At 38.5% G+C, this 23,173-nt stretch overlaps 1 protein-coding gene across 12 annotated transcripts in view; it reads left to right on the forward strand.

The window, feature by feature from the left end:
- GOLGA4 (golgin A4) overlaps positions 1-23,173 on the forward strand; it is a 184,572-nt gene that overhangs the window by 125,777 nt on the left and 35,622 nt on the right. Inside the window, exon 13 of one of the 12 annotated variants that reach the window (XM_087713052.1) lies at positions 21,977-22,015. The exons of the other annotated variants lie outside the window; for them this stretch is intronic. Coding sequence (XP_087569178.1) covers positions 21,977-22,000 — 24 coding nt within the window. The 3' untranslated portion in view covers positions 22,001-22,015. Of the gene's footprint in view, positions 1-21,976; positions 22,016-23,173 lie in introns of those variants that run through there. 12 annotated transcript variants of the gene reach the window in all.

Consider the following 23,173-nt stretch of genomic DNA (forward strand, 5'->3'; position numbering starts at 1 on the left):
ACCCTCGTGTAGACTCTCCAGATAATCTTTCTTAACCTTGTATTCAAATAACAATTTATACAAAAATCAGCTTACATTCTGGATCAAGGTAATCTAATTGAACTTTCACTACCCTTCCATCTACCCCACGCCACCCGACTCCATTCATCCCAAACCACAATCCAAGAAAACTACGATCTCCGCTCTCCTCGCCCCAAAGAATAGATCATGCGCAGTTTAAATTAAGATTCAAACAAGTCTTATATAAGTCCCATACAATATATGTCCAAATTCAGCACCGCTTCTTTCAGTCTCAATATCTCTTCATCGGTATACAGCTTTATCATTTTATACCAGACAGGAGTCCTGAAATTTTATTCAGATTAAAAATTTAAGAAGTATTTTAAAGGCATAGCTGGATCTTTATTCTTTACTCTTCTGCCCTTCCGGAAGGGGAAAGCAACACCCTCCGCCTTGTAGCCACGTGTCCCGCTGCTTATCTTCTCCTTTTCCTTGTCTTTCTCCAAGTCCGGGTGAATCAGGAAGTCCTGCATTCAGAGTTTTGTAGTAAAAATCTCGGGCTTCGCAAACAGAATTGAGATGATATTTTTGGTTCTCAAATGTAACTGTGATACCAGATGGCACTTCCCATTTATATTGTATCTGAGAATCTCTGAGTTTTTCAGTTAAGAAAGTGTAGTCTCTCCTTGCTCTTAATATTTGAGATGGTATTTCTTTAAAAACAATCAAGTCCTGTCCATTGATTCACAGCCTGTTATTGTAGAACTTCTGTATTATCGCATTTCTGGATTCTCTTGTGGTGAAATATATAATTATGTCCCTCGGAAGCTGTTGTTGTTTTGCTACACACGAGTTCTGGCGATAAATTTTTTGAATCTGCCAATCAAAGTTAAATCCTGGACTTCCCACCGAACGTCTGAAAGCCTCAAAAAAGGTCTGTTTCAAATTCTCCTGTTCCTTTTCACGCAATCCTCTGACTCTTATTGCAAACGCAGTCTTATTGTAATTTATCATAACGAGTTGTTTTTGAGCATTTTCAACTTCCTGTTGTAACGCTTGAATTTTAGATGTCAAATTAGAATTAGCTTTTTCCAAAAGTTCCAATTTGTCCTCCATTTCAGAAACATAGTCTGTCATAACAGTCATAACTCCGATCATATCTTCCCTTGTTTGAGCAATCTTGGCATCCAGTTTATCATATAAGTCCGATAAAAGTTCTTTAATTTCCTGTCTGAACTCTTTAAGGGTTTCAAAAAGAAATTCTTGCATTAAGAGATCTCCAGTAGAGGGCGTGGGAGGCAAGGGCAGCGATTTTGCAACAATTTCTTGAGATGTATTATTAAGGAAACGCTTAGACTGCTTCGATTTGGGAGCCATTATAAAAAACGCACAAACAAACAAGCAAACAAACAAAGTCTCTGCTCCCCTCGGTTTTAAATGGGATACTATTTATAGACTTTTAACAGTTAATAAGGAGAAGTCTTCAGGAGAATAGAGCTGAATGAGTGTGTCATATATCAAACGCAGAAGCTATAAAATCACCATCTTGTAACGCAGCTGGATAAGAAAGCCTTTTACAAAATTGAAGCTGGTATTTTGAATAGTAATAAGAAAAAAATTTACGACTTCAAGTTAATATTTGGTTTTGAAGCCATTTCAAAATTTATCTGCCTGCAGTTAATAAAACTCTATTGCCTGAATATGCAGCTTTAAATAAAGAGGCTGAGTTCCCCTTTTATTTTGAAGTTTAAGGCTTGGCAAAACTTTCAATGAGTAAACATTGTAACAAGACCGTTCAGCAGATTCATCACCATTTAACTTCCAGATAAGCAAAGTTAATGAAGGAGTAAAATTCTTGTAGAAATAAAACTAATTAAAAAGCTTCTGCCGGCCTATTGTGAAACCAAAACATATGATAAGCAATCTCTTTTGTTTTGAATTCTTGTGAGAATTAAGAAAAAGTGTTCATTCTTACCGGAGAAACCAGCCTGCTCGGCGCCATTTTAAAAGCCTCTAAGTAAATAATTTTTCGGAGGAGAAAAAGAAAAGAAGCTAAAATGTTGATAAACAATTATTGTCCACGGAAACGGATTCAGCTCGTGATAAGATTAAATCAAACAAAACTTTGAACTGAGTGGGGGAGACCTACTTTGTCCTGCACAAGGCAGTTTGAAATTCCCAGCACAGAGAGCCGTTCTGCCTTGGGCTAGCCCCCCTTTCCCTGCAAGCACAAAAGCTGCAAAAATCGAAGAGCATTTGCCAGCAAAACAATTTCTTCTTTCCTTCTTGCCTGAAGGATAAGAAAACCTGATAAGACGTCAGATGGAAGATCCTCTAAACAGGTACGTAGCCAGGAATTCGGAGGCAGCTGATTTTTTGCTGCCCCCACCAGCAGGCTCCTCCCAGGAAGCCAAGTCCAAAGTTCATTTTGATGTTGCTTTTGAACAGTTGAACTGTGTTAAGTATTTATTTAAGTTCAGTGGGGCTTTTTGCACACATGTTTAAGTCATCCATGTATAAGTAGATGGTTTATCTTGCCATGTTGGCTTGAAATTTGGTATCCCAGTTTTGTGTTTCGTAGGATTATTGTCAGTGGAATTAATGCGATGTTGAACAGGAGTGGTGAAAGTGAGTCCCCCTGAAAGATTCCTCGTCTGATGTTGACTTCCCCAATGTTCTCTTTATTTGCTGTTAGAACTGTTTTCCATTTTTGCATATTTGCTTTAAAAAAATGTACAAATATTTTTGCTGATTCCAAAGTTTTCCAGACAGGTGTTAATCCAGCTGTGGGGTAATGAGTCAAATGCCTTCTTGTAATCATTCCACACCGTATTTAAATTTGTTTTTCTTCATTTTGCATTTTTAGTACCATTTTGTCAATGAGCAGCTGATCGTTTATTCCTCTTGATTTTTTATAATTTCCTTTTTGCTCTACTGGATACAAACTGTTTTCCATCAGATGATTGAATACTGAATTTGCCAGTATTCTTGTAAAAAGTTTGAATGTTGTTGGCAGACAAGTAAATTGAGCAATAGTTGCTTGGTTCTGTGCCCTTTTCTGGATCTTTCATTATCAAGTATGTTCGCCAGCTGTTAACCATTCTTCGCTTATTGCATTTTGAAGCATTTGATCAAATTGAGTGGCCATGCAATGGGGGAGGCTGGTCAGATCTTTTAGCCAGTATCCATGCAATTCGTCCAAGCCAGGTGCACTCCAGTTCTTGACCTTCTTTGCTTGTTTTGCAACCATGTCAGTTTTTAAGAGCCAAGGTGGCGCAGTGGTTAAATGCAGCACTGCAGGCTACTGCTAGATCAGCAGGTCAGCGGTTCAAATCTCACCGGCTCAGGGTTGACTCAGCCTTCCATCCTTCCGAGGTGGGTAAAATGAGGACCCAGATTGTTGGGGGCAATATGCTGACTCTCTGTAAACCGCTTAGAGAGGCCTGAAAGGCCTATGAAGCGGTATATAAGTCTACTGCTATTTATTATAATATCTTCCATTTTGTTCCGTGTTGTTTGTTTGTAAAAAGTTTTATTTTTCTTTCTATATACATTCACAAATATACATTCTCATAGGTACTATTAACATTTGTTGACTTCTAGCATTTATCACAATCTGTTTAAGGATATAATCAGAGTAGCTTTCTTGCCACCCCATATATTCATCTTATTTTGCTCCTTTTTTCTCAACCTCCCTTCTCTGCCTTCTTCTTTCCTCCTTTCCTTCCTCTTTTTTTCTTTCCCTCTCCCCCATTCCTCCTCTCTTCTTCTCCTTCTTATCCTCTCTCCTACTCTTACTACCCCTCCCTTACTTCTCCTTTACCCTTTCTTCTTTTCTCTCCTCTTTCTCCTTCCTTCCGTTGTTTCCCCTGCATATTTTTTTCACTCTGATGGATTTTTGGGGTGAAATTCCAGCGATCCTGGCTTTATATTTACATTCAAATAAATTTCCCCTTCCACCTTTTATTTCTCTATAATAATTCCACTTGAATCATATTTCAAACTGTATATTTGTATCTTAGTGCTTTCCTTTTTCCCCCTCCCCTCCCTTAATTTAACAATGTGTCATCTGGGTTTGCTTATTCTATAATCTTTTTTTTAAAATTCATATCCCTTTTCTAGCCAATCATAAAAGAGCCCTCATGTCCTGAAGTATACTGATTCATCTTTGTTCTTTATTCTCAATGTCAGCCTGTTCATTTTTGCATAGTCCAATATTTTCTTTATTATCTTTCTTTCTGAAGGGATTTTATCTGTTTTCCAGTTCTGTGCAAATACAATTCTAGCTGTTGTTATTATGTGTATAATCAAATATGTATCTTCTTTACTGTATTTCTCTGGCAAGATTCTCAATAAAAATACTTCTGGTCTCAACTCTACAAGTCAATGTAATATTTTCTCTAACCATATTTGTATTTTAACCCAATAGCTTCTAGCATCCCTACATGTCCACCACATATGGTAATATGATCCTGGCAATTGATGAAGCTTCCAACATTTAGCTGATTTGTCCTTAAACATTTTGCTAGTCTTTCGGGTGGCATGTACCATCTATAAAACATTTTACACAAATTCTCTTTATATGCTATTGCCATTATTCGTTTATAATTCCTTTCCCATAGTTCTTGCCATTTTTCCAATTCAATCGTGTGGCCAATTTTTTTTGCCCATATTATCATTGTTTCTTTTACTTCGTCCTCTAATTTGATTCTAAGAAGTAGCTATACAATTTCTTGATCATTTTTTCATCTGTTCCCATGAGTATCTTATCCAATTATGAATTTCCCAGATTAAAACCATACTCTCTATCATCTTTTTCATATCTTGTTTGTATTTGCATTTGTGTAAATCAGCCTATATCAATCCCTTGTTCTTCTAATTCCTTTTTCTGTTTTAGTTCTCCCCTTTCTGTTAATATATCTTTATATCTGACAACATTTCTCATACTACTAATATTCTGATGTGTCAAAGCTTCCACTGTTGAAAGCCACATTGGTATTTCAAAGTGTTTTCCTTTCACTTTTTCCCATACTTTAAATAAACTGTTTCCTACATAATGTCTCTGAAAGTAACCAAGTATCCTATTTTTCCCATACCATAAAAATGTGTGCCAACCCAATTGCATATTATGTCTCTCCAAAGACAATAACCTTATATTTCTCAATAACATCCATTCTTTTATCCAAGTTAATGCTGCCACTTGATAATATAACTCCCAATCCGGTAGACCAAATTCTCCTCTAATTCTTGAGTCTTGTAACATTTTTATATTAATTCTTGCTTTTTTCCTTGCCAAATATATTTCCATATTATTTTATTTTTCAAAATACTTTTTTTCAAGCTTTATTGTTATTGTTTGGAATAGAAATAAAATTCTTCATAATATATTCATCTTAATTACCACTATTCTTCCCATTAATGATAACTGCAAGTTCTTCCATTTCTCTGCTTTTCTTCCATTTTCATCTGCTTCAATTTGATTTCTCAATTTATAATAATTATCTTCCTTAATAGTTACACACCTCGAAGTCAGCTGTATATCCAAGCATTTCACTTTCTTCACTATTTGAATATCTAATTTCCCCATTATCTCCCTTTTCTGTTTTTCTGTTATATTTTTCATTAAAATTTTTGTTTTATCTTTGTTAATTTTCAGTCCTGTTACTTCTCCATATTCTGCTATTTGTTCAAGTAACTTTGGACCTGTTTCTACTGGGTCTTCCATAATAAACACTAAATCATCTGCAAATGCTTGTAATTTATATTCTTCTTTCTTAATTTTCATTCCTTTTACTTCTTTGTCCTGCCTTAACTTTCTGTTCAAAACCTCTAGTGTCAATATAAATAATAATGGAGATAACAACACCTTTTCTGTCATATCATCATTTACAATCACCTTTGCCAATAGTTCTTTATAGATGGTTTTAACCATATTTGTGAACCCCTCCCCGAAGTCCATCATTTGCAATTGCATTATCATAAATTGCCAATTCACGTTGTCAAAGACTTTCTGTGCTGCGAAGAAGCCATTTGCTTCTCCAAATGTGCTTCATAATATTTTAAAGTGTTCAATATGATCTGCATATTGTCTCTGATCTGCCTCTTGGGTAAGAAACCATTTCGGTCTAAATGTATGACTTCATTTAACAGTCTCTTAAGTCTTTCCGCCATTATTGATGCAAAAAAATTTAAAATCCACATTTAATAAAGAGATTGGTCTATAGTTATTTATTTTTTGCAAGCCTGACTCTTCTTTTTGGATGAAAGTTATATACGCCTCCAACCATGAATCCGGTATTTTAGCTTTCAGTAACAACTTATTAAGTACTTTCAGCATTACATTACTTAGCACATCTTGTAATGTTTTACAAAATTCCACTGCCAATCCATCTGGCCCTGGTGTTTTCCCATTTTTTTGTCTTAATCCCTTCCATCACTTCCATTGTTGTTATTCTCTCTTCCAATGCCCTTTTGCATTTTTCTGGAATCTTAGGTGTTTCCACTTTTTCTAAGTATTGTTTTATCTTTTCCTCTACCACTATTTCCCATTGATATAACTTCTTATAATAATTTTCCACTATTTTTTTTCTTTATTTCATTTTGGTAACATGTATTTCCTTCTTGATCTATTAATTGATTTATAAATATTTTTCTCTCTCCTTTTTCATCTTATATGCCAACCATCATCCTGGTTTATTTGCATTCTCAAAAAAGTTTTGTCTTCTTGATCTTATTTTATTTGCCACTTCTTCATTTTCCATTAAGTTCAATTTATGTTTTTGCAAGACCATCAGATTCTTAGTCTTTGTATTTTGTGGGTTTTTCTGTAATTCTATCTCCAACCTCCTATATTCTATTTTCTTTCGTGTTTGTCTGTTCTGTTTATTCCTTTTTCCTGAATATGTCATTACTAGTCCTCTAATATATGCTTTACTGGTATCCCACACATTCTGCAGTGATGTATCCTCCTTTCTGTTATTTTAAAGAAGAAATTTAATTCTTTTTCAATATATTGCTGAACTTCCTTTTCATTTACCGTATTTTCATGACCAAAAGCCGCACCGGATTATAAGCCGCAGTATCAGTTAATGTTAATTTTTCAAACTTTTTCCATATATAAAGCGCACCGGGTTATAAGCCGCACGTTTCCCGACGCTTCTGGACATCTGTTGCAGTCGCGAGGAGCGGAGAAGAGCGCGAAGGTTCTTGGCGCTCCAGGAAGCCGCGAAAGCAGCTGGGAGAGGCGCACGGCTTGGTTTATCCTCCCTGGACGTCGCAGCAGCAGCCCCAAGCGCACAGATCTCTGTGTTTTTTGCATCGGGGCATGCTGCAAGAGAGAGTGAGTGAAGACCTTTCCGGATTGCTGGTGGTGGAGGTGCGGGCCCGTCGCCCTGTGCTCAGCAAAAAAAGTCCGGGGGAGTCCTTTGCGCTGGCTGGAAAAGGTCTTCACTCTTCACTCATTCCCTCTTGCAGCACACCCCGATGCGAAAAACACAGAGATCGGTGCGCTTGGGGCTGCTGCTGCGATGTCCAGGGAGGATAAACCAAGCCGTGCGCCTCTCCCAGCTGCTTTCGCGGCTTCCTGGAGCGCCAAGAACCTTCGCGCTCTTCTCCACACTCTCCTCGGCTCCTCACAACTGCAATAGACGTCCAGAAGCGGCAGGGGCTATCGAGCTGGAAATCCAATCCCCATTAGCCCCAAAAGCCGCTTCTGGACATCTATTGCAATCCCGAGGAGAACGCGGAGAAGAGCGCGAAGGTTAGGGTTACTGGGCAACGTGGGGGTGGAGGAGGCTGGAGCAGTTTCGTTCTGAATGGAGGGAGAGGAAAAAAGTTGGGATTCTCCCTGCTGCAGCCTTTAAATGGCAGAGAGAAGCCGAACTCTTTCCCCTCCATTCACAGAGAAGCTGCGGCTCCCTTTATGCCCCTCTGGCTGGCCCCCTCCCTCCCGGGGGGGGGGGGGGGTCAAAGTACCTGAAAGAGGCATGCAGGCTGCTATAGCTCCACTGAGAAGACATTTCTGAGAAGAGAAAGGGCTCCGGTCAGGCTGCACCCAAGCTGATGGAGTGCTCGCAACCACCCGCCTATCGCCAGGGAGACAGCCAGTGCAGGTGAGCCGCGCGATTGCTCCGATCGCAAAGGCGCTTCACCAGCTCGGGTGCAGCCAGACCAGAGAACTTTCGGTGGTGCACCGATTCCAGCAGCTGCGTTTTTCCTTGAAATTTGCTGTCCCGGCAACCCCAAGTGGACATTCTCCCAGCGGCGTCTCAGACACTCCCACCCTTAACCAGGACGAAGTGAGGATGGCTGGGCGCAGTTTGGTGCCTCCCGGCTAAGGAGGGAGGGAGAGACCAAAGGGACGTGTGCGTGCCTGCTCGCGGTCATTCGCTTGCGAGTTTCAAGTTTGACCGTAAAATCGGGAGGGAGAGATTTTCGATCTTTTTCCATATATAAAGCGCACCGGTTTTTGATCAAATTTTAGGATTTTCAGTGCGGCTTATAGTCGTGAAAATACGGTAGTAAGTTTTGATTTAATGTCCATCTCATTCTTTTTCTCTGTGCTTTCCAAATCATTGTTATTGGATTATGATCTGCCCACGTACTCATTTCTATGTCAATCTTGTGTGTTTTAGCAGTTAATCTTGTTGTCATCCAAATCATATCTATTCTTGACCACGACATATGCCTGTTTGAATAGAATGTATATTGTTTTTCTTTTGGATGTCTTCTTCTCCACAGATCTTGTAAACTTAATTCATCTATCATTGTGAAGAATGTTTTGGGGCGGGTTCTCCTTGACTTCTTATTCAGTTTTGTAGTTTTATAGTCCAACTCATTGTTTACAATCACATTGAAATCTATTTATGCATATATCTTCATGTTCATACTCTATTATCCTTCTACATAATTTCCCATAATATTCTTCTTGGTTCTCATTTGGTGCATATATTGCCACCATATTTTTTTTACAATTCATCATTATTTCCACTATAAATATTCTCCCCTCCTCATCCTCAAATACTTGCTTTGATTGTATTGTCTTTTTGATATATAGTTCTACCCCTCTTTTACTTTGACAGGCAAGTGTATAAGTTCCCAAAGTTTGGATAGTCCAGAAATGTTTTGTGTTGTTTTTTAATGTGCATTTCTTGCAGACATATTATATCTAATTTTAATTCCTCTAATTTATTAAATGCCCTTTTCCTTTTTATGACCAAATTTAGTCCATTTATATTTACTGAAATCATTTTTATCTCTTTTTCCATATCTTACTTGTTTGTGGGTTTAGTTGATCTAGTCGCTCTTATCTCTCTTTGCTCTTTCATCTCCCTTGCTCTTGCCCCTTCTCTTAATGTTCTCTCTTCTTGCTCTTTATCTAACTCTCTCAATTCTTTCTCCTTCTCTTCTTAAAGTTCAATTCCTCTTTCCTCTCGCAATCTTGCTTCCTCTTATAATCCAAAGTAATGTTCATTAAATAGCTCTGCTTTCTCTATCGTATCCAGTCTGTGTCTTTACTCCTGCCAATTCACTAATATCCCTTCCTGGTGTTAGTCATCTGAAATTAACTGCTTTTTTAATCAAACACTTGGTTAGGAATTGATATTCTTTTCTTAGGTCTCTGACCTTTCTTGCTACTTGCTTCAAGATCACTATCTCTCTAGATTTGTATTTTATTATAGTATTTCTTGCAATCTGCAAGATCTCTGTTCTCAATGTTTTCTTAGTAAATCTTACATGTACCTCTCTAGGCAGACTATTTCTCATAGCATATTTGTATGCACCCTATATATTTCATCAATCCCATTTAACACCTTTTCCTTACTCTCTTCTAATGCATCCACTAGAATCTCTGCAATATTTTCCACTAGATTCTCCCCCTTTTCTTCTTCAATATTTTGGAATCTTAAATAATAGTCAGCCTTATCCATTTCACAGGATATGTTATCCTTTCTTGATTTTTATCCTTTATTGCAAGTCTGTAGTCCATCTCCTCCACCTTTTTCTCTGTTGTTTCTGTTTTTTTCTTCCACTTGGCTCATTTTTTCCAATTATCTCTTTAACCTCTTTCAATTCTTCTTCCACTTCTTCCATTCTCTCATCCACTTTATTTATTCTTTCCTTAAGATCTTCATGCATAGCCTGTAACATACTCTTTAGTTCCATACTAGTTTTGTCTTGTTGTGTTGTTGTATTTGATGACTTTTGTGTTGTAGGGCTGGAAGATGTTGTTGCTAATGATGAATATACTGTTATTTTCTTCATCTTGCTCCTTATATTTAACTTTATTCCTTTAACCTTATATTCATGGGGTTTAGAACGTTTCCTATCAGCATGTTTCTTATGTGCGGGGTGTGCAGCATCCAGCACCCGGTCCGTCAAAGACCACATCTCTCGAAGGCGATCACTCCACTCGGATAGTGAAGACACTTGCGGTTTCTCCCGAGGAATCTCTGGAATGGGCACAAAATCCGGCCCGTATACCACATGGAAAGGGGTAAAGCCCGTGCTACTGTGCACGGAATTGTTGTAAGCCACTTCAACATGATGCAACAATTCCACCCAATCATCCTGTTGGTAGTTGATGAAACAATGAAGATATTGTTTGAACAATGAACACAGAATTAGTCCTCTCGCAGGCCCCATTAGTCTGAGGCTGGTGGGAGGAGCTTAAGCCCTGGGCGGAGCCAATCCGTTTCAGGAATTTTTTCCAGAATAGGAGGTGAACTGAACACCCCTATCTGAAATGATGCGGTCGGGCACCCCATGCAAGCGATATATATGTGAGATGAACATCTTAGCGAGAGATTTAGCAGAAGGGATTTTGGAGCAAGGAATGAAGTGAAGTTGCTTGGAGAACAAGTCAGTAGCAACCCAGAATACTGTGTTCCCTTGACTCTCTGGAAATTCAACAATGAAATCCATACAGCTCTCCTTCCATGGGGCTTCCGGGTGAGCTACTGCCTGCAGCAATCCTTGGAGTTTTCCCAGAGGGCGTTTCGCAGTGGCACAAACAGGACAACTAGCAACATAAGCCTCAATGTCTTTTTTCAATGAAGGCCACCAAAATTGTCTCTTTTTTTTTTTAAACAGAACTTTTTTATTTTTCTTTAAAAAAAACAACACACAAATATGTCATCATTTGTCAATCATTAAGACATTGAAGTACAATTTTTTTTTGTTGTGTGTGCCCCTCCACCCCCCCACCCCCCCTCCTCCTTCCCCCCCCCCCCCGACTTCCCAGAACCCGTACACGGTATGGATTTTTAACTAACACAGTCTAAAATCTATTGAGAAAAAAGAAATAAAGAAATTAATGACATTCTAGATTGACCTTAGCTTCTTCTTACTGAACTGACTTTTAACAGTTTAAATCATTTCTGATCTTAAGCATAGGCTAACTGGAATTTCTTAGTCCCGTATTTATTTTGTATATAGTCAATCCATTTTTTCCAGTCTCGTTTATATATCTCATTTGAATGATCTTTGAGATATGCTGATATTTTAGCCATCTCGGCTAAGTTTGTTACTTTCAATGTCCATTCTTGGATTGTAGGCAAGTCTTCCTTCTTCCAATATTGCGCCACCAACAGTCTTGCTGCAGTTATCAGGTGCAGAATCAAATTGGTCTCTACCACTGTAAAGTCAGTACATATACCTAGTAAAACTAACTGAGGAATAAACTTTATCCTTCTTTTAAAAACATTTTGCATGACCCACCATATTTTTATCCAAAATGCCTTAACCTTTTGGCAGGTCCACCATATATGATAATATGTAGCATCGAGAGAACCACACCTCCAACATTTAGGCTGTACATCCGGATACATAGAAGCCAACTTTTTAGGATCTAAATGCCATCTATAGAACATCTTGTAAAAATTTTCTCTCAGATTTTGAGCTTGTGTAAATTTCACATTTCTTACCCAGATTCTTTCCCATGTATCCAACATTATTGGTTCCTCAATATTTTGAGCCCATTTTATCATACAATCTTTAACTAATTCTGTTTCCGAATCCATCTGTATTAATACATTATATATCCTCTTTATATGCATTAAGCTTTGATCTCTTATTTGTTTAAACAGATTATCCTCAACTTGGATAAAACCAATTTTTTGATCTATTTTCCACCTAGCCTGTAATTGCCCATACTGGAACCATGTTTGAACTACCTTCTCCTCTTTTAATACCTCTAAAGATTTTAATTGTAATACCCCCCTTTCCGAGGTAAGAAGCTGTCTGTAAGTAATTCTGTCCTGTTTTTGTGCTGTATTCATATTTTCAATTGTGTGTCTAGGAATTGCCCACATGGGTATCTTGTCATTTAATTTATATTGGTATTTCTTCCAAACCCGCAATAAAGCATTTCTTAAAATATGACTTTTAAAATTCTTATCCAATTTTTTGTTGAATAACAGGTAAGCATGCCAACCAAATACCAGATCGTATCCCTCAATAGTCAATATTCTATCATTGGTTAAATGAGTCCAATCACTAATTACAGATAATGCCACTGCATCATAATATAGTTTTAAATTAGGTAGTTTCAATCCTCCTCTCTCACGTACATCTTGCATTATTTTCATCTTTACCCTCGGCTTCTTTCCTGCCCACACAAATTTGTTGATACCCTTCTGCCATTCTAAAAGGTTCGCATCTTTTTTAAGTATAGGTAACATTTGGAAAAGAAATAAAAATTTTGGTAAAATGTTCATTTTCACTGCTGCTATCCTACCCAGCAAAGATAAGTGCAATTTCTCCCATTTTTTCATCTCTGTCTGTATGCTATGCCAAAGTGGTTCATAATTATGCTTATATAATTTCCCATTTGAAGTTAAAATGTTAACTCCAAGATATTTGACTTTTTTAACTACCTCACATCCTAGCATCACTCCTAATTCTTCCTTTTGTTTAATATTCATATTTATAGCTAATATTTTGGTTTTTCCTAAGTTTATTTTAAAGCCCGACACTTGACCATATTGATTAATCGTATTCATTAAAACCATACTGGATTCCTGCGGTTGTTCTAATATTATGACCAAATCATCCGCAAAAGCGCGGACTCTATATTCTTGCTGCCTAATCTTGATCCCTTTTAAACCATCCAAGCCCCGTATTTTATTCAACAATACTTCCAAAGTTATAATAAACAATAATGGGGACAAAGGACAGCCCTGTCTTGTACCTTTTCCAATTTGAAAAGAGTCTGTTAAACTTCCATTGACTATGATTTGTGCTGTTTGCTGTTGGTATATTGCTTTAATTGACTGTAAAAAATTATCTCCTATCTGCATTTTTTGCAGTATCTTCAGCAGAAATTGCCAGTTAACTCGATCAAAGGCCTTCTCAGCGTCCAAAAATATAAACGCAGCAGGGATCTGGTTGTTCTTTCCCAAATATTCTAATGCATTAATAATTAATCTAACATTACTTTTCATCTGTCTCCCTTGTATAAAACCTGTTTGGTCCGTATGTATCAATTGTTGAATGACCAACATTAACCTATTTGCTAATATTTTAGTAAAAATTTTATAATCTACATTCAGTAATGAAATAGGTCTATAATTTTTGGGTTGAGTAGTATCTTGATCTTCTTTGGGTATCAAAGATATAAACGCTGTCTTCCAAGATGGAGGGACTTTACCTTCCGTTTGAATCATATTAAATAATTCTCTAAGAGGTTCTACCATTTCTAACTGTAAGTTTTTATAGTAAACCGCTGTCAAGTACCTGGTGCTTTCCCTGACTTTAATTGCTTAATTACCTGCAGGATTTCCCCCGAGGTTATTGGTTGATTCAATTTTTGCCTGTGTTCTTCTCTAACTGAAGGTATTTTCTCTTTGTCTAAATATTTGTCTATGTCTAAACCATTAATTTTATCCCCTTTATACAGTTCTGTAAAAAATTCCCAGAAAGCCTTTTGAATCTCTTCCTGTTGAAACACCTCCTTCCCTCTGTAAATCAGTTTAGATATATTTCGAGTTTTCCTTTTTTTCCTAATCTTATAAGCTAACCATCTGCCAGGTTTGTTTGCATTACAAAAAGTATTGTGTTTTGCATATAATAAATTAGTAGCTACCTGGTCAGAGATCAACATGTCAAATTGAGATTTTAATATGTTAATAGCTTCCTTAACCTTTGTATCGTCTGGGTTCATTGTTAACTCCAGCTCTTTTCTCTTAATTTCCTCTTCCAGTTCTGTTCGTTTTAACCCTTGCTTATTTCTATGTGTTTTATTTATATTCATCAAAACTCCTCTCATATACGCTTTGCTTGCGTCCCATACAAATTCCATAGATGTACCCTTATTCATATTCAAAACAAAATATTCAGATAGTAATTTTTTACAATCATTAATATACTTTTCATATCTAAATAAGTTTTCATTCAATCTCCAAGACCTTCTTGCCTGCACTACCCTTCCCAACTCCATCCAAACTGGGTTATGGTCCGAAAGGACCCTAGCTGCAATCTTTGTTTTCTTGACCCTAGAAAGCAAATCATTAGTGGTTAGAATAAAATCAATCCTTGAAAGGGATTGATGCCTGTCCGAGAAGAAAGTGAAGTCATATTCCTCTGCATTTCTTTCTCGCCAAATATCTCTCAATTCAAAATCATCCATAATGTCAAAGAAAGATTTGGGTAACTTTGCTCGCATCTTGGTATTTAGGCGGGAAATCTTCTTATCTCTCTTAGTGTCTATCACTCCATTCCAGTCACCCAATAGTATACAGGAACTATAGTCCCACTGTACTAATTTAGCATGAAGATTTCTATAGAATCTATCTTGCTGTTGATTGGGAGCATAAATTCCCAAAAGTAATGTCTTTTTCCCTTCTAAGATTAAGTCTAAAGCAATATATCTTCCGAAGGGATCTGCTTCTATTAATTCAGCTTTCATATCTTTTCTTAAGTATACAACTATACCATTCTTCTTTTCCATAGCAGAAGCTGCAAAATGTTGACCAAGTTTTGAGTTGATCAAATATTTTTGATCAGTTGACTTGATATGAGTTTCTTGCAAACAAATTACATCGTTCTTAAACTGTTTGAGATAATGAAATATTTTCTTCCTCTTCTGTGGAGAGTTCAGTCCGTTAACATTCCATGTTAAAATCTTAGTTGTCATCTTTGGTTGGTTGAAGCATTTTTAGAGCTTCCTGCACGGCCTGTTTAACCTTAGGTCTAGCTCCTCCCACTGCTTCCAGATTTGTTATTGTAGTTCCTTGATCAATGGCCGATGATTGTTGATGCTGATGCTTTTTAGCTTGTTTCTCCATACGTCTAGTAGTCATGCGGCTAGGTCTTGGTTCCATAGCACCTTGCACTTCTAGAGAAGAGAGATGCTCCATCTTGTCTGGTGGTTGTGTAGTTTGCTGTCTATCCTGTCCTTCTTGTGGTCTTTCTCCAGGTCCAGATGGTGCAGGGTGTCCGGCCTTCAATATATTATAATAAAAATCTCGGGCTTTCCATACAGAGTTGAGGCGGTACCTTTGCTTATCAAATGTAAATATGATGCCAAATGGTGCATCCCATCTATACTGTATCTGACGATTTCTGAGTTCTTCGACCAAAAAAGCGTAGTCTCTCCTGGCTCTTAACATTTGAGGTGGTATCTTTTTCAAAACAGCCAGGTCTTGACCGCCAATTTGAAGCTTAGTGTTATAAGACGCTTGCAGTACCATGTTTCTAAGCTCTCTTGTAGTAAAATATATAACGATGTCTCGAGGAAGCTGCTTCTGCTTTGCCAGCCAGGAGTTAACGCGGTAAGCTTTGTCAATTTGCCAATCTTGGTTGGTCCCTGGTCTTCCCATCAGGCGGTCAAAAGCTTCCGATAGGATCTGTTTCAGGTTCTCCTGTTTCTCCTCACGCAGCCCCCTTACTCTTAATGCGAACTCCATTTGTCGGTACTGTATCATAATAATTTCTTTTTCAGCATTTTCCACTTTTTGTTCCACCACCTCTGTTTTCAATGTCAAGTTAGCATTGGCATCATTAAGAACCTCTAGAGTATCTTCCATTCCAGAAATATGTTCTGTTAATACAGTTACAAGACTCAGCATGTCGTCTCTAATTTTATCAACCTTAGCGTCAAATTTCTCATACAGCTCCTGTTTAAGTCCTTTTATTTCACTTTTAATTTCTTCTTTCATTTCTTTTATTTCCTCTTTTCTCTCCTCTCTATTATCTCTAAACTTATCTTCCATTTTAATTGTCTGTGCATTAAGAGCCTCGCTTAGATTACTCAGGAAAAATTCTTTCGTTAACACATCCCCAGCAGGGGGCGTAGGAAGCGGAGGCTGCAGCTTTGTGCCAGGCACTGAGGATGTGCCCCTGGAAGTAGAGGGTGACGACTTCAAGTTAATATTTGGTTTTGAGGCCATTTCAAAATTTATCTGCCTGCAGTTAATAAAACTCTATTGCCTGAATATGCAGCTTTAAGTAAAGAGGCTTTTATTTTGAAGTTTAAGGCTTGGCAAAACTTTCAATGAGTAAACATTGTAACAAGACCGTTCAGCAGATTCATCACCATTTAACTTCCAGATAAGCAAGGTTAATGAAGGAGTAAAATTCTTCTATTGTGAAACCAAAACATATGATAAGCAATCTCTTTTGTTTTGAATTCTTGTGAGGATTAGCAAAAAGTGTTCGTTATTACCGGAGAAACCAGCCTGCTCGGTGCCATTTTAAAAGCCTCTAAGTAAATAATTTTTCGGAGGAGAAAAAGAAAAGAAGCTAAAATGTTGATAAACAATTATTGTCCACGCAGTAAACGGATTCAGCTCGTGATAAGATTAAATCAAACAAAACTTTGAGCAGAGTGGGGGAGACTTACTTTGTCCTGCACAAGGCAGTTTGAAGTTCCCAGCACGGACAGCCGTTCTGCCTTGGGCTAGCCCCCCTTTCCTTGCAAGCACAAAAGCTGCAAAAATCGAAGAGCATTTGCCAGCAAAACAGTTTCTTCTTTCCTTCTTGCCTGAAGGATAAGAAAACCTGATAAGACGTCAGATGGAAGATCCTCTAAACAGGTACGTAGCCAGGAATTCGGAGGCAGCTGATTTTTTGCTGCCCCCACCAGCAAGCTCCTCCCAGGAAGCCCCAAAATTGTCTCTTAACCAGATGCAGGGTTTTGACGAAGCCAAAATGTCCAGCCATGCGAGAGTCATGAGCTCGTTGGAGGACGATGGTTCTAATGGATGCAGGGACGTATAATTTTGCACCAATCCAAGCCAATCCATCTTTCATAGTGCATTCATCCATGTGTTGTTGGAGCCAGTCATCCTTTGCAAGGGCCCCCTTTAGTTCAGAGATAAAGCCTTTCGTGATCTCTAGTTTAAAAGTTGTTTGACTTCTAGTGACAACAGGAGCAGCCAGACTTTTTGCTGGACAACACTGAGCTTTGAACACTTGTACTGCGGAAGTCTGGACAAAGTATCAGCCATAAAATTCTTCCCTCGCGGAATGTATTTCAAAGTAAAATTGAATCTATTGAAATGTTGAGCCCAGCGCATCTGTTTGGAGACAGCTTCCTGGGGGTTTTCAAAGCTTCCAAGTTTTTATGGTCAGTCCATACTTCAAAAGGGTGTTTGGCGCCCTCTAGAAAGTGGCGCCAGGTGGTTAAAGCCCAACAAACAGCAAAAGCTTCCTTCTCCCAAATAGCCCAATGTCTCTCCGTGTCGGTCAGCTTGCAAGAGGTGTAAGTGCAGGGCTGTAATTTATCTTGGCTATTTGCTTGAAGCAGTACTGCCCCCACTGTTACATCAGTGGCGTCAGCCTGGACCACAAAAGGCGCGTCCATGTCTGGGTGCTTCAGGACCGGTTCCTCTGCAAAGAGGCGTTTCAACTTCTCGAAAGCCGCCTGACACTCCATAGTCCAGTTCAACGGCTTGCTAGGTTTGGGCTTAGCTCCTCCTTTTGATTTAAGGAGGTTAGTGATAGGGAGAGCCATCTTAGTGAACGAGGGAATAAACTGACGATAGAAGTTAGCAAACCCCAAAAACCTCTGCAATTGTTTACGTGTACATGGGGCCTCCCATTCGGTGACAGCCTTGACCTTAGCTGGGTCCATCTCTATCCCCTTGTGGGAGATCCGATAGCCTAGGTAATCAACCCTTTCCTGGTGAAATTCACACTTGGAGAATTTGGCATATAGCATGGAGTTTCTTCAGAACCGTGCGAACAAGCTTCACATGTTCTTCACGTGTTTCCGTGTAAATAAGGATATTGTCCAAATAGACCATCACGCCTTTGTAAAGATGGTCATGCAAAACCTCATTAATTAGTTGCATGAAGACCGCTGGCGCCCCCTGGAGGCCAAACGGCATCACTCGAAACTGGAAGCAACCAAGGGAGCAGTTGAAAGCAGTCTTCCATTCATCTCCCTCTTTAATTCTGACCCAATAGTATGCCTCTCGTAGATCCAATTTAGTGAAAATTCTCCCCTTTCCTAGTTGGGCCAGCATGTCCTTCATTAGTGGTAAAGGGTAGAGGTTTTGGGCAGCGATGCAGTTCAAGTTTTTGAAATTCACACATAATCTGAAGGAGCCATCTTTCTTTTCTCTGAACAATACTGGCGCAACTACCTTGGGCCTCGCTGGTTCAATGAAACCCCTTTCCAAGTTTTTATCAATGAATCCTTGTCTTGTGCCTTTACCAATCTCAATATCACCTGCCTCTTCTCCATTTACCAATAATGTCGCGGTTTGTCGTACATAAATTGCCCGAATTGCATTTAAGAAGTTTTCTCCAAACTTCATATTTTCTAATATTTTCTAATTGTGACAACATAAACTTCCAATTTACCCGATCAAAAGCCTTTTGTGCGTCAAGAAACATAAAGGCCATTTGTTTATCTGGCCGAGCTTCATAATATTCTAAGACATCCAAAATAATTCTATTATCTTTCAAATGCCTTGACGGCAGGAAGCCGTTCTGATCAGGGTGTATAAATTTATTAAGGAAGAATTTAAGTCTATCTGCCAGTATAGCTGCAAAGATTTTATAATCCACATTCAAAAGTGAAATGGGCCTATAGTTTTTAATTTGGTCAGCTCCAACTTTAGGCAAAAGGGTTATATAGGCCTCAGCCCATGATTTCGGTGCGATAGAATCCGTCAAGACAGTATTAAATATTACTATCATCTCTTGTCCTAAGATTTCCAAAAAAGATTTATAGATTTCAATTGGCAAACCATCCATGCCAGGAGTTTTGTTGTTTTCCATTTTTTTGACTGCCTTTTCTAATTCATCTATTGTTATCTTTTGGTTCAGTACCCCTTTTGCTTCATTTGAGATCTTGGGTAGATTTGCATTATCTAAAAATTCCTTAATTTGGTCCTCAGAAATTTCTTCCCTACTATATAGGGAACCTTGGTTTCTACTAATTCCCCTTTACTATTCTGCAGTTGAGCTATACGTCTGCTCTCTCTTTCTTTCCGAAGTCTATAAGAGAGCCAACGACCCGGTTTGTTAGCATGCTCAAAAAAGTTTTGCTTAATCCCCCTACGTTTCCGAGCAGCATCCTACTGGTCTAGAAGAGAGATCCCGTGCTTAATTCTAGCCATTTCTTCTTTTCTCCTATCATCTAGTGGGTCCTGTTGCAAGGCTTTTTCTACCACCTCCAATTTAGCTACCCATTTTGCCCTCTCTTCTAATTTTTTCCTCTGTGTGCCTGTTGTATATTTAATAGCTAGGCCTCTCATATAAGCCTTTGCCGTATCCCAAAGTATTTGTGGAGTTACTCCTATTTTCTTCAAAAAAAAACCTCATTTCCCTTTTAAACATTTGCTGAAATTCTTGTTCTTTCACTATCTCTGTATTCATCATCCACCTTCTCTTCCTCCCCTGCCTTACTCCTTTCCACACCAATAAGAGTGGATTATGATCGGTCCAGGTATTAACCTCAATTGCTGCTTCCTTAATCAAGTCCCCAATTTCTGGTATCAACCAGGCCATGTTGATCCTAGAACAGGATTGATGTCTATGTGAAAAGAAAGTAAATTGTTGTTTCTGTGGGTGGAGTTCACGCCATACATCCTTTAATTCATATTCCTCCTTCATGTCTTCAAAAGTTTTGGGGAGAACTCTCCTCCTTTCTCTTAATTTCCCTCCCCCCTTTTGGATGTTTCCTGGGTTATAATCCATTGTCCTATCTGCCACCGCGTTATAATCACCCACCACACATATAGCCTAACTCTGCAATTTTTAGATGCAACTTTCTAAAGAAAGTACTTTGGTTGTCATTCGGTGCGTATATATGGCCACCAGCAAAATTTTATATCGACCAAATTTCAATTCAACCATTAAAAGTCTCCCCTCCCCATCAGTATACACCAATTTAGAATCGATATGGTCTTTAACATACAACACAATGCCTCTTTTCTTTTCATCTGCTAAACTTGTGTACATTATACCCAGCCAGGGGTAATACAACACATTTTGCTGGTGATTCACTATATGTACTTCTTGCAGGCATGTCAGATCACAATTCTTTTTCCGTAAAGCATTCAGTATTTTATTTCTCTTTCTTAGTGAATTCAAACCATTTATATTTAAAGAAATTAAGCGGAGTTCATCCGCCATGTTTATTTGTGTAAGGCTTTGGATTTTGTTGTCTGCCTCGTCTGCGGTCTATCATCTCTGCTTTGATTCTCATTTCCCCCTTTCTCATCTCCCGGGACACTATTCTTTTGCTCCTCTCCTTGGCTCTTGTTATCCAATTCTCCATCGTTATTCTGAGTTCCCCTCTTCAACTGACTTTCCATAAAGTCTTGTGCATCTTGCAATGATTCAATCCGAAATCTCTGGTCTTGCCAATCCGTAATGGGACCCCCAAAACAGCAGGGATAGCGACTCTTCTTTGGAGCCCCTGAAGTTTGTGTGCATACCGCTGTGATGCTGACCACTCTTCCCCACGTGTTGTTGTTGAATATCTTTGATCCAGGAAGCAATTTTGTTGTGTTCCACTGGGTATTCCCACAATTCTTTTCAAAAGCTCAAAGTTTTTTCTTTATATGGGTGAACATTAGTTTGGACTTAATTTTCATCAAGAAACTGTAGAAGAGGTGTTAGTTTCTTCTGAACTGGACATTTTAACAATATTGTTTTATTCAATCTTTGTAGCATTCAATTTTCTTTGCTGTTGCTATTACACATTGTTTTAGTTCTTCCATGATTTCTGTTATTGTGTTTACCTCCAGGTTGTATTTTTTCTGTAAACTATTTTTCAGCTTTTTGTTCTTTAATTTTCCTTCTTTCAAGTACTTTAGATTGCTGACATCCCCTCGTAGTTTTTTAATTTTATTTTCAAGTCAAATTTTCCACTTTGGTGTTCCAGTGGATTTCTTTTTTGGCATTTTATAATCCAGTTCTGCAGTTATAATTGGTGGCTGTGCTATACATTAGTTGGTTGTTTTCATATAGTGTGCTGGATGGGATGGAAATTAAAATGTTGTTCACAGCAGTTAACAGTTCTTTCACTCGTTTGCTATGCATTTTGCGAATGGTAGGTAGTCTTTTTCTTCCTACATTTTCTTAGATGTGTTTTTCAATTTTTCTTTCAACATTTTTGCTAGATCACTTAGCTCTACACTTTCGAGTTGTTGCACAGGAGGATCTTCATCCTCCTTTCTTTCACTGGCTGATCAGTTTGTTCAGGTATTGGAACAGTTTCTTCAGCTTGTTCATCATTACTTGTTTTCTTTTTAGCCAAAACTTTATTACGGATGATGAAGCGTCTTTGATCCATTAATCTTTGTTCAATTATATCACTTTCCAGATGTTTTTCCTTCGACAGTTGCATCATTCTTTTTTGAAATCCCCTGGCTGTTGGTTCTGCCTGGTAGTAATATTTGAGGATGTCTCAATTTTCTTTGGTTGTCCAAATTTTGCACTTTGGTTCCAGTTGCTTTGCAGTTGCACGCCCTGGTTCCCTGGCATTAACAACTGAGCCCTGTAGCCCCTTTTTTGACAGATGTCCAGAAGCCATAGCATCTGACACAGTCCTCCTTGACCCGGGTGACGACCAACCTGATGTGGAATTCTGTTGATTTCTTCTCATCATTAGTGATGGTAGGTGCCTGGGTTGGTTCTCGGTGGCTAAGCCACTATTGATCCAAGATGATAATCCCATAGAAACCACACCAGATAGCTGTCCAGGCCCAGCCACGGTAGGAAAGTGGTCTACCTTCCTGCTTGGCAGTAGGAAGGCAGGATAAGAAATGGAGGGGAGGGAAGCAGCCTACTTTTCTGTTTGGTGGTAGGAAGACAGGCTCAGGAATGGGGGGGGGGGAAGGAGAGGGAGGAAAGAGGCCTGTCTTCTTGTTTGAAGGTACAAAGGCAGGATTAGGAATGCAGGGGGGGGGAGGCCTACCTTCCTGTTTGGTGGTAGGAAGGGCAGGATCAGGAATGGGGGTGGGGAGGAAAATGGCCTACCTTCCTGCTCGGTGGTAGGAAAGAAGGATCAATTGTTGTTGTTATTATTATTTCTTTTATTCATTAAACATGAAACTCAGTCAACTGAAGTTTTAAAGATATGTCACAAATACCATTGACTGGTGCTAATGGTTGATACAGGTTACTGCCAGCATCTTAGGTGTCAACCAAGTATTCTTAAAATATATGATGTTCCTAATAGTGCAGTTTTTTTGCAGTTTTGTAAAATTCTCGGACATGGTACCAAGTGCCCCAATGAACATGTATCACTGTTACATGTTTCATCCATAGCTGTGTAGCTTCAATGGCCAGGTTGCAATATTTCATGATTTTTTTCCAGTTTTTTTTTCTTCGACTGGCATCTCCTGGTACAGCGATATCAATAAACTGTACGCTTCAGCCTTCCACATCCTTGATATCTGGCGTGTTGTGTTCCAAATGACAATCCGTCTGTATTCAAAAGTCCCACAAGATCTTCACCTTCTCATTTTCGGTAATTTTTTCCACTTTGTGCTCCCATGACTCTTTGGATAAAGGTAACTTGTATTTTTTACATAATGACCAGTAGATTAATTTAGCAACTCGGTCGTGTCTTTATTATTATTTTTATATTTTTATTATTATTATTATTATACAATTGTATCACAGCGGCCAGTTGTTTCGCCGGATTTGGCATTGGTTACTAGTCGGGCCCCACCCAGGGGCCTAGGATGTCATAACTTATTTTCGTAATATG

The sequence above is a fragment of the Thamnophis sirtalis genome, unplaced genomic scaffold, assembly GCF_051295495.1.
Source record: "Thamnophis sirtalis isolate CommonGarterSnake01/CBP01778 unplaced genomic scaffold, rThaSir2_p1.2 scaffold_4, whole genome shotgun sequence".
NCBI lineage: Eukaryota > Metazoa > Chordata > Lepidosauria > Squamata > Natricidae > Thamnophis > Thamnophis sirtalis.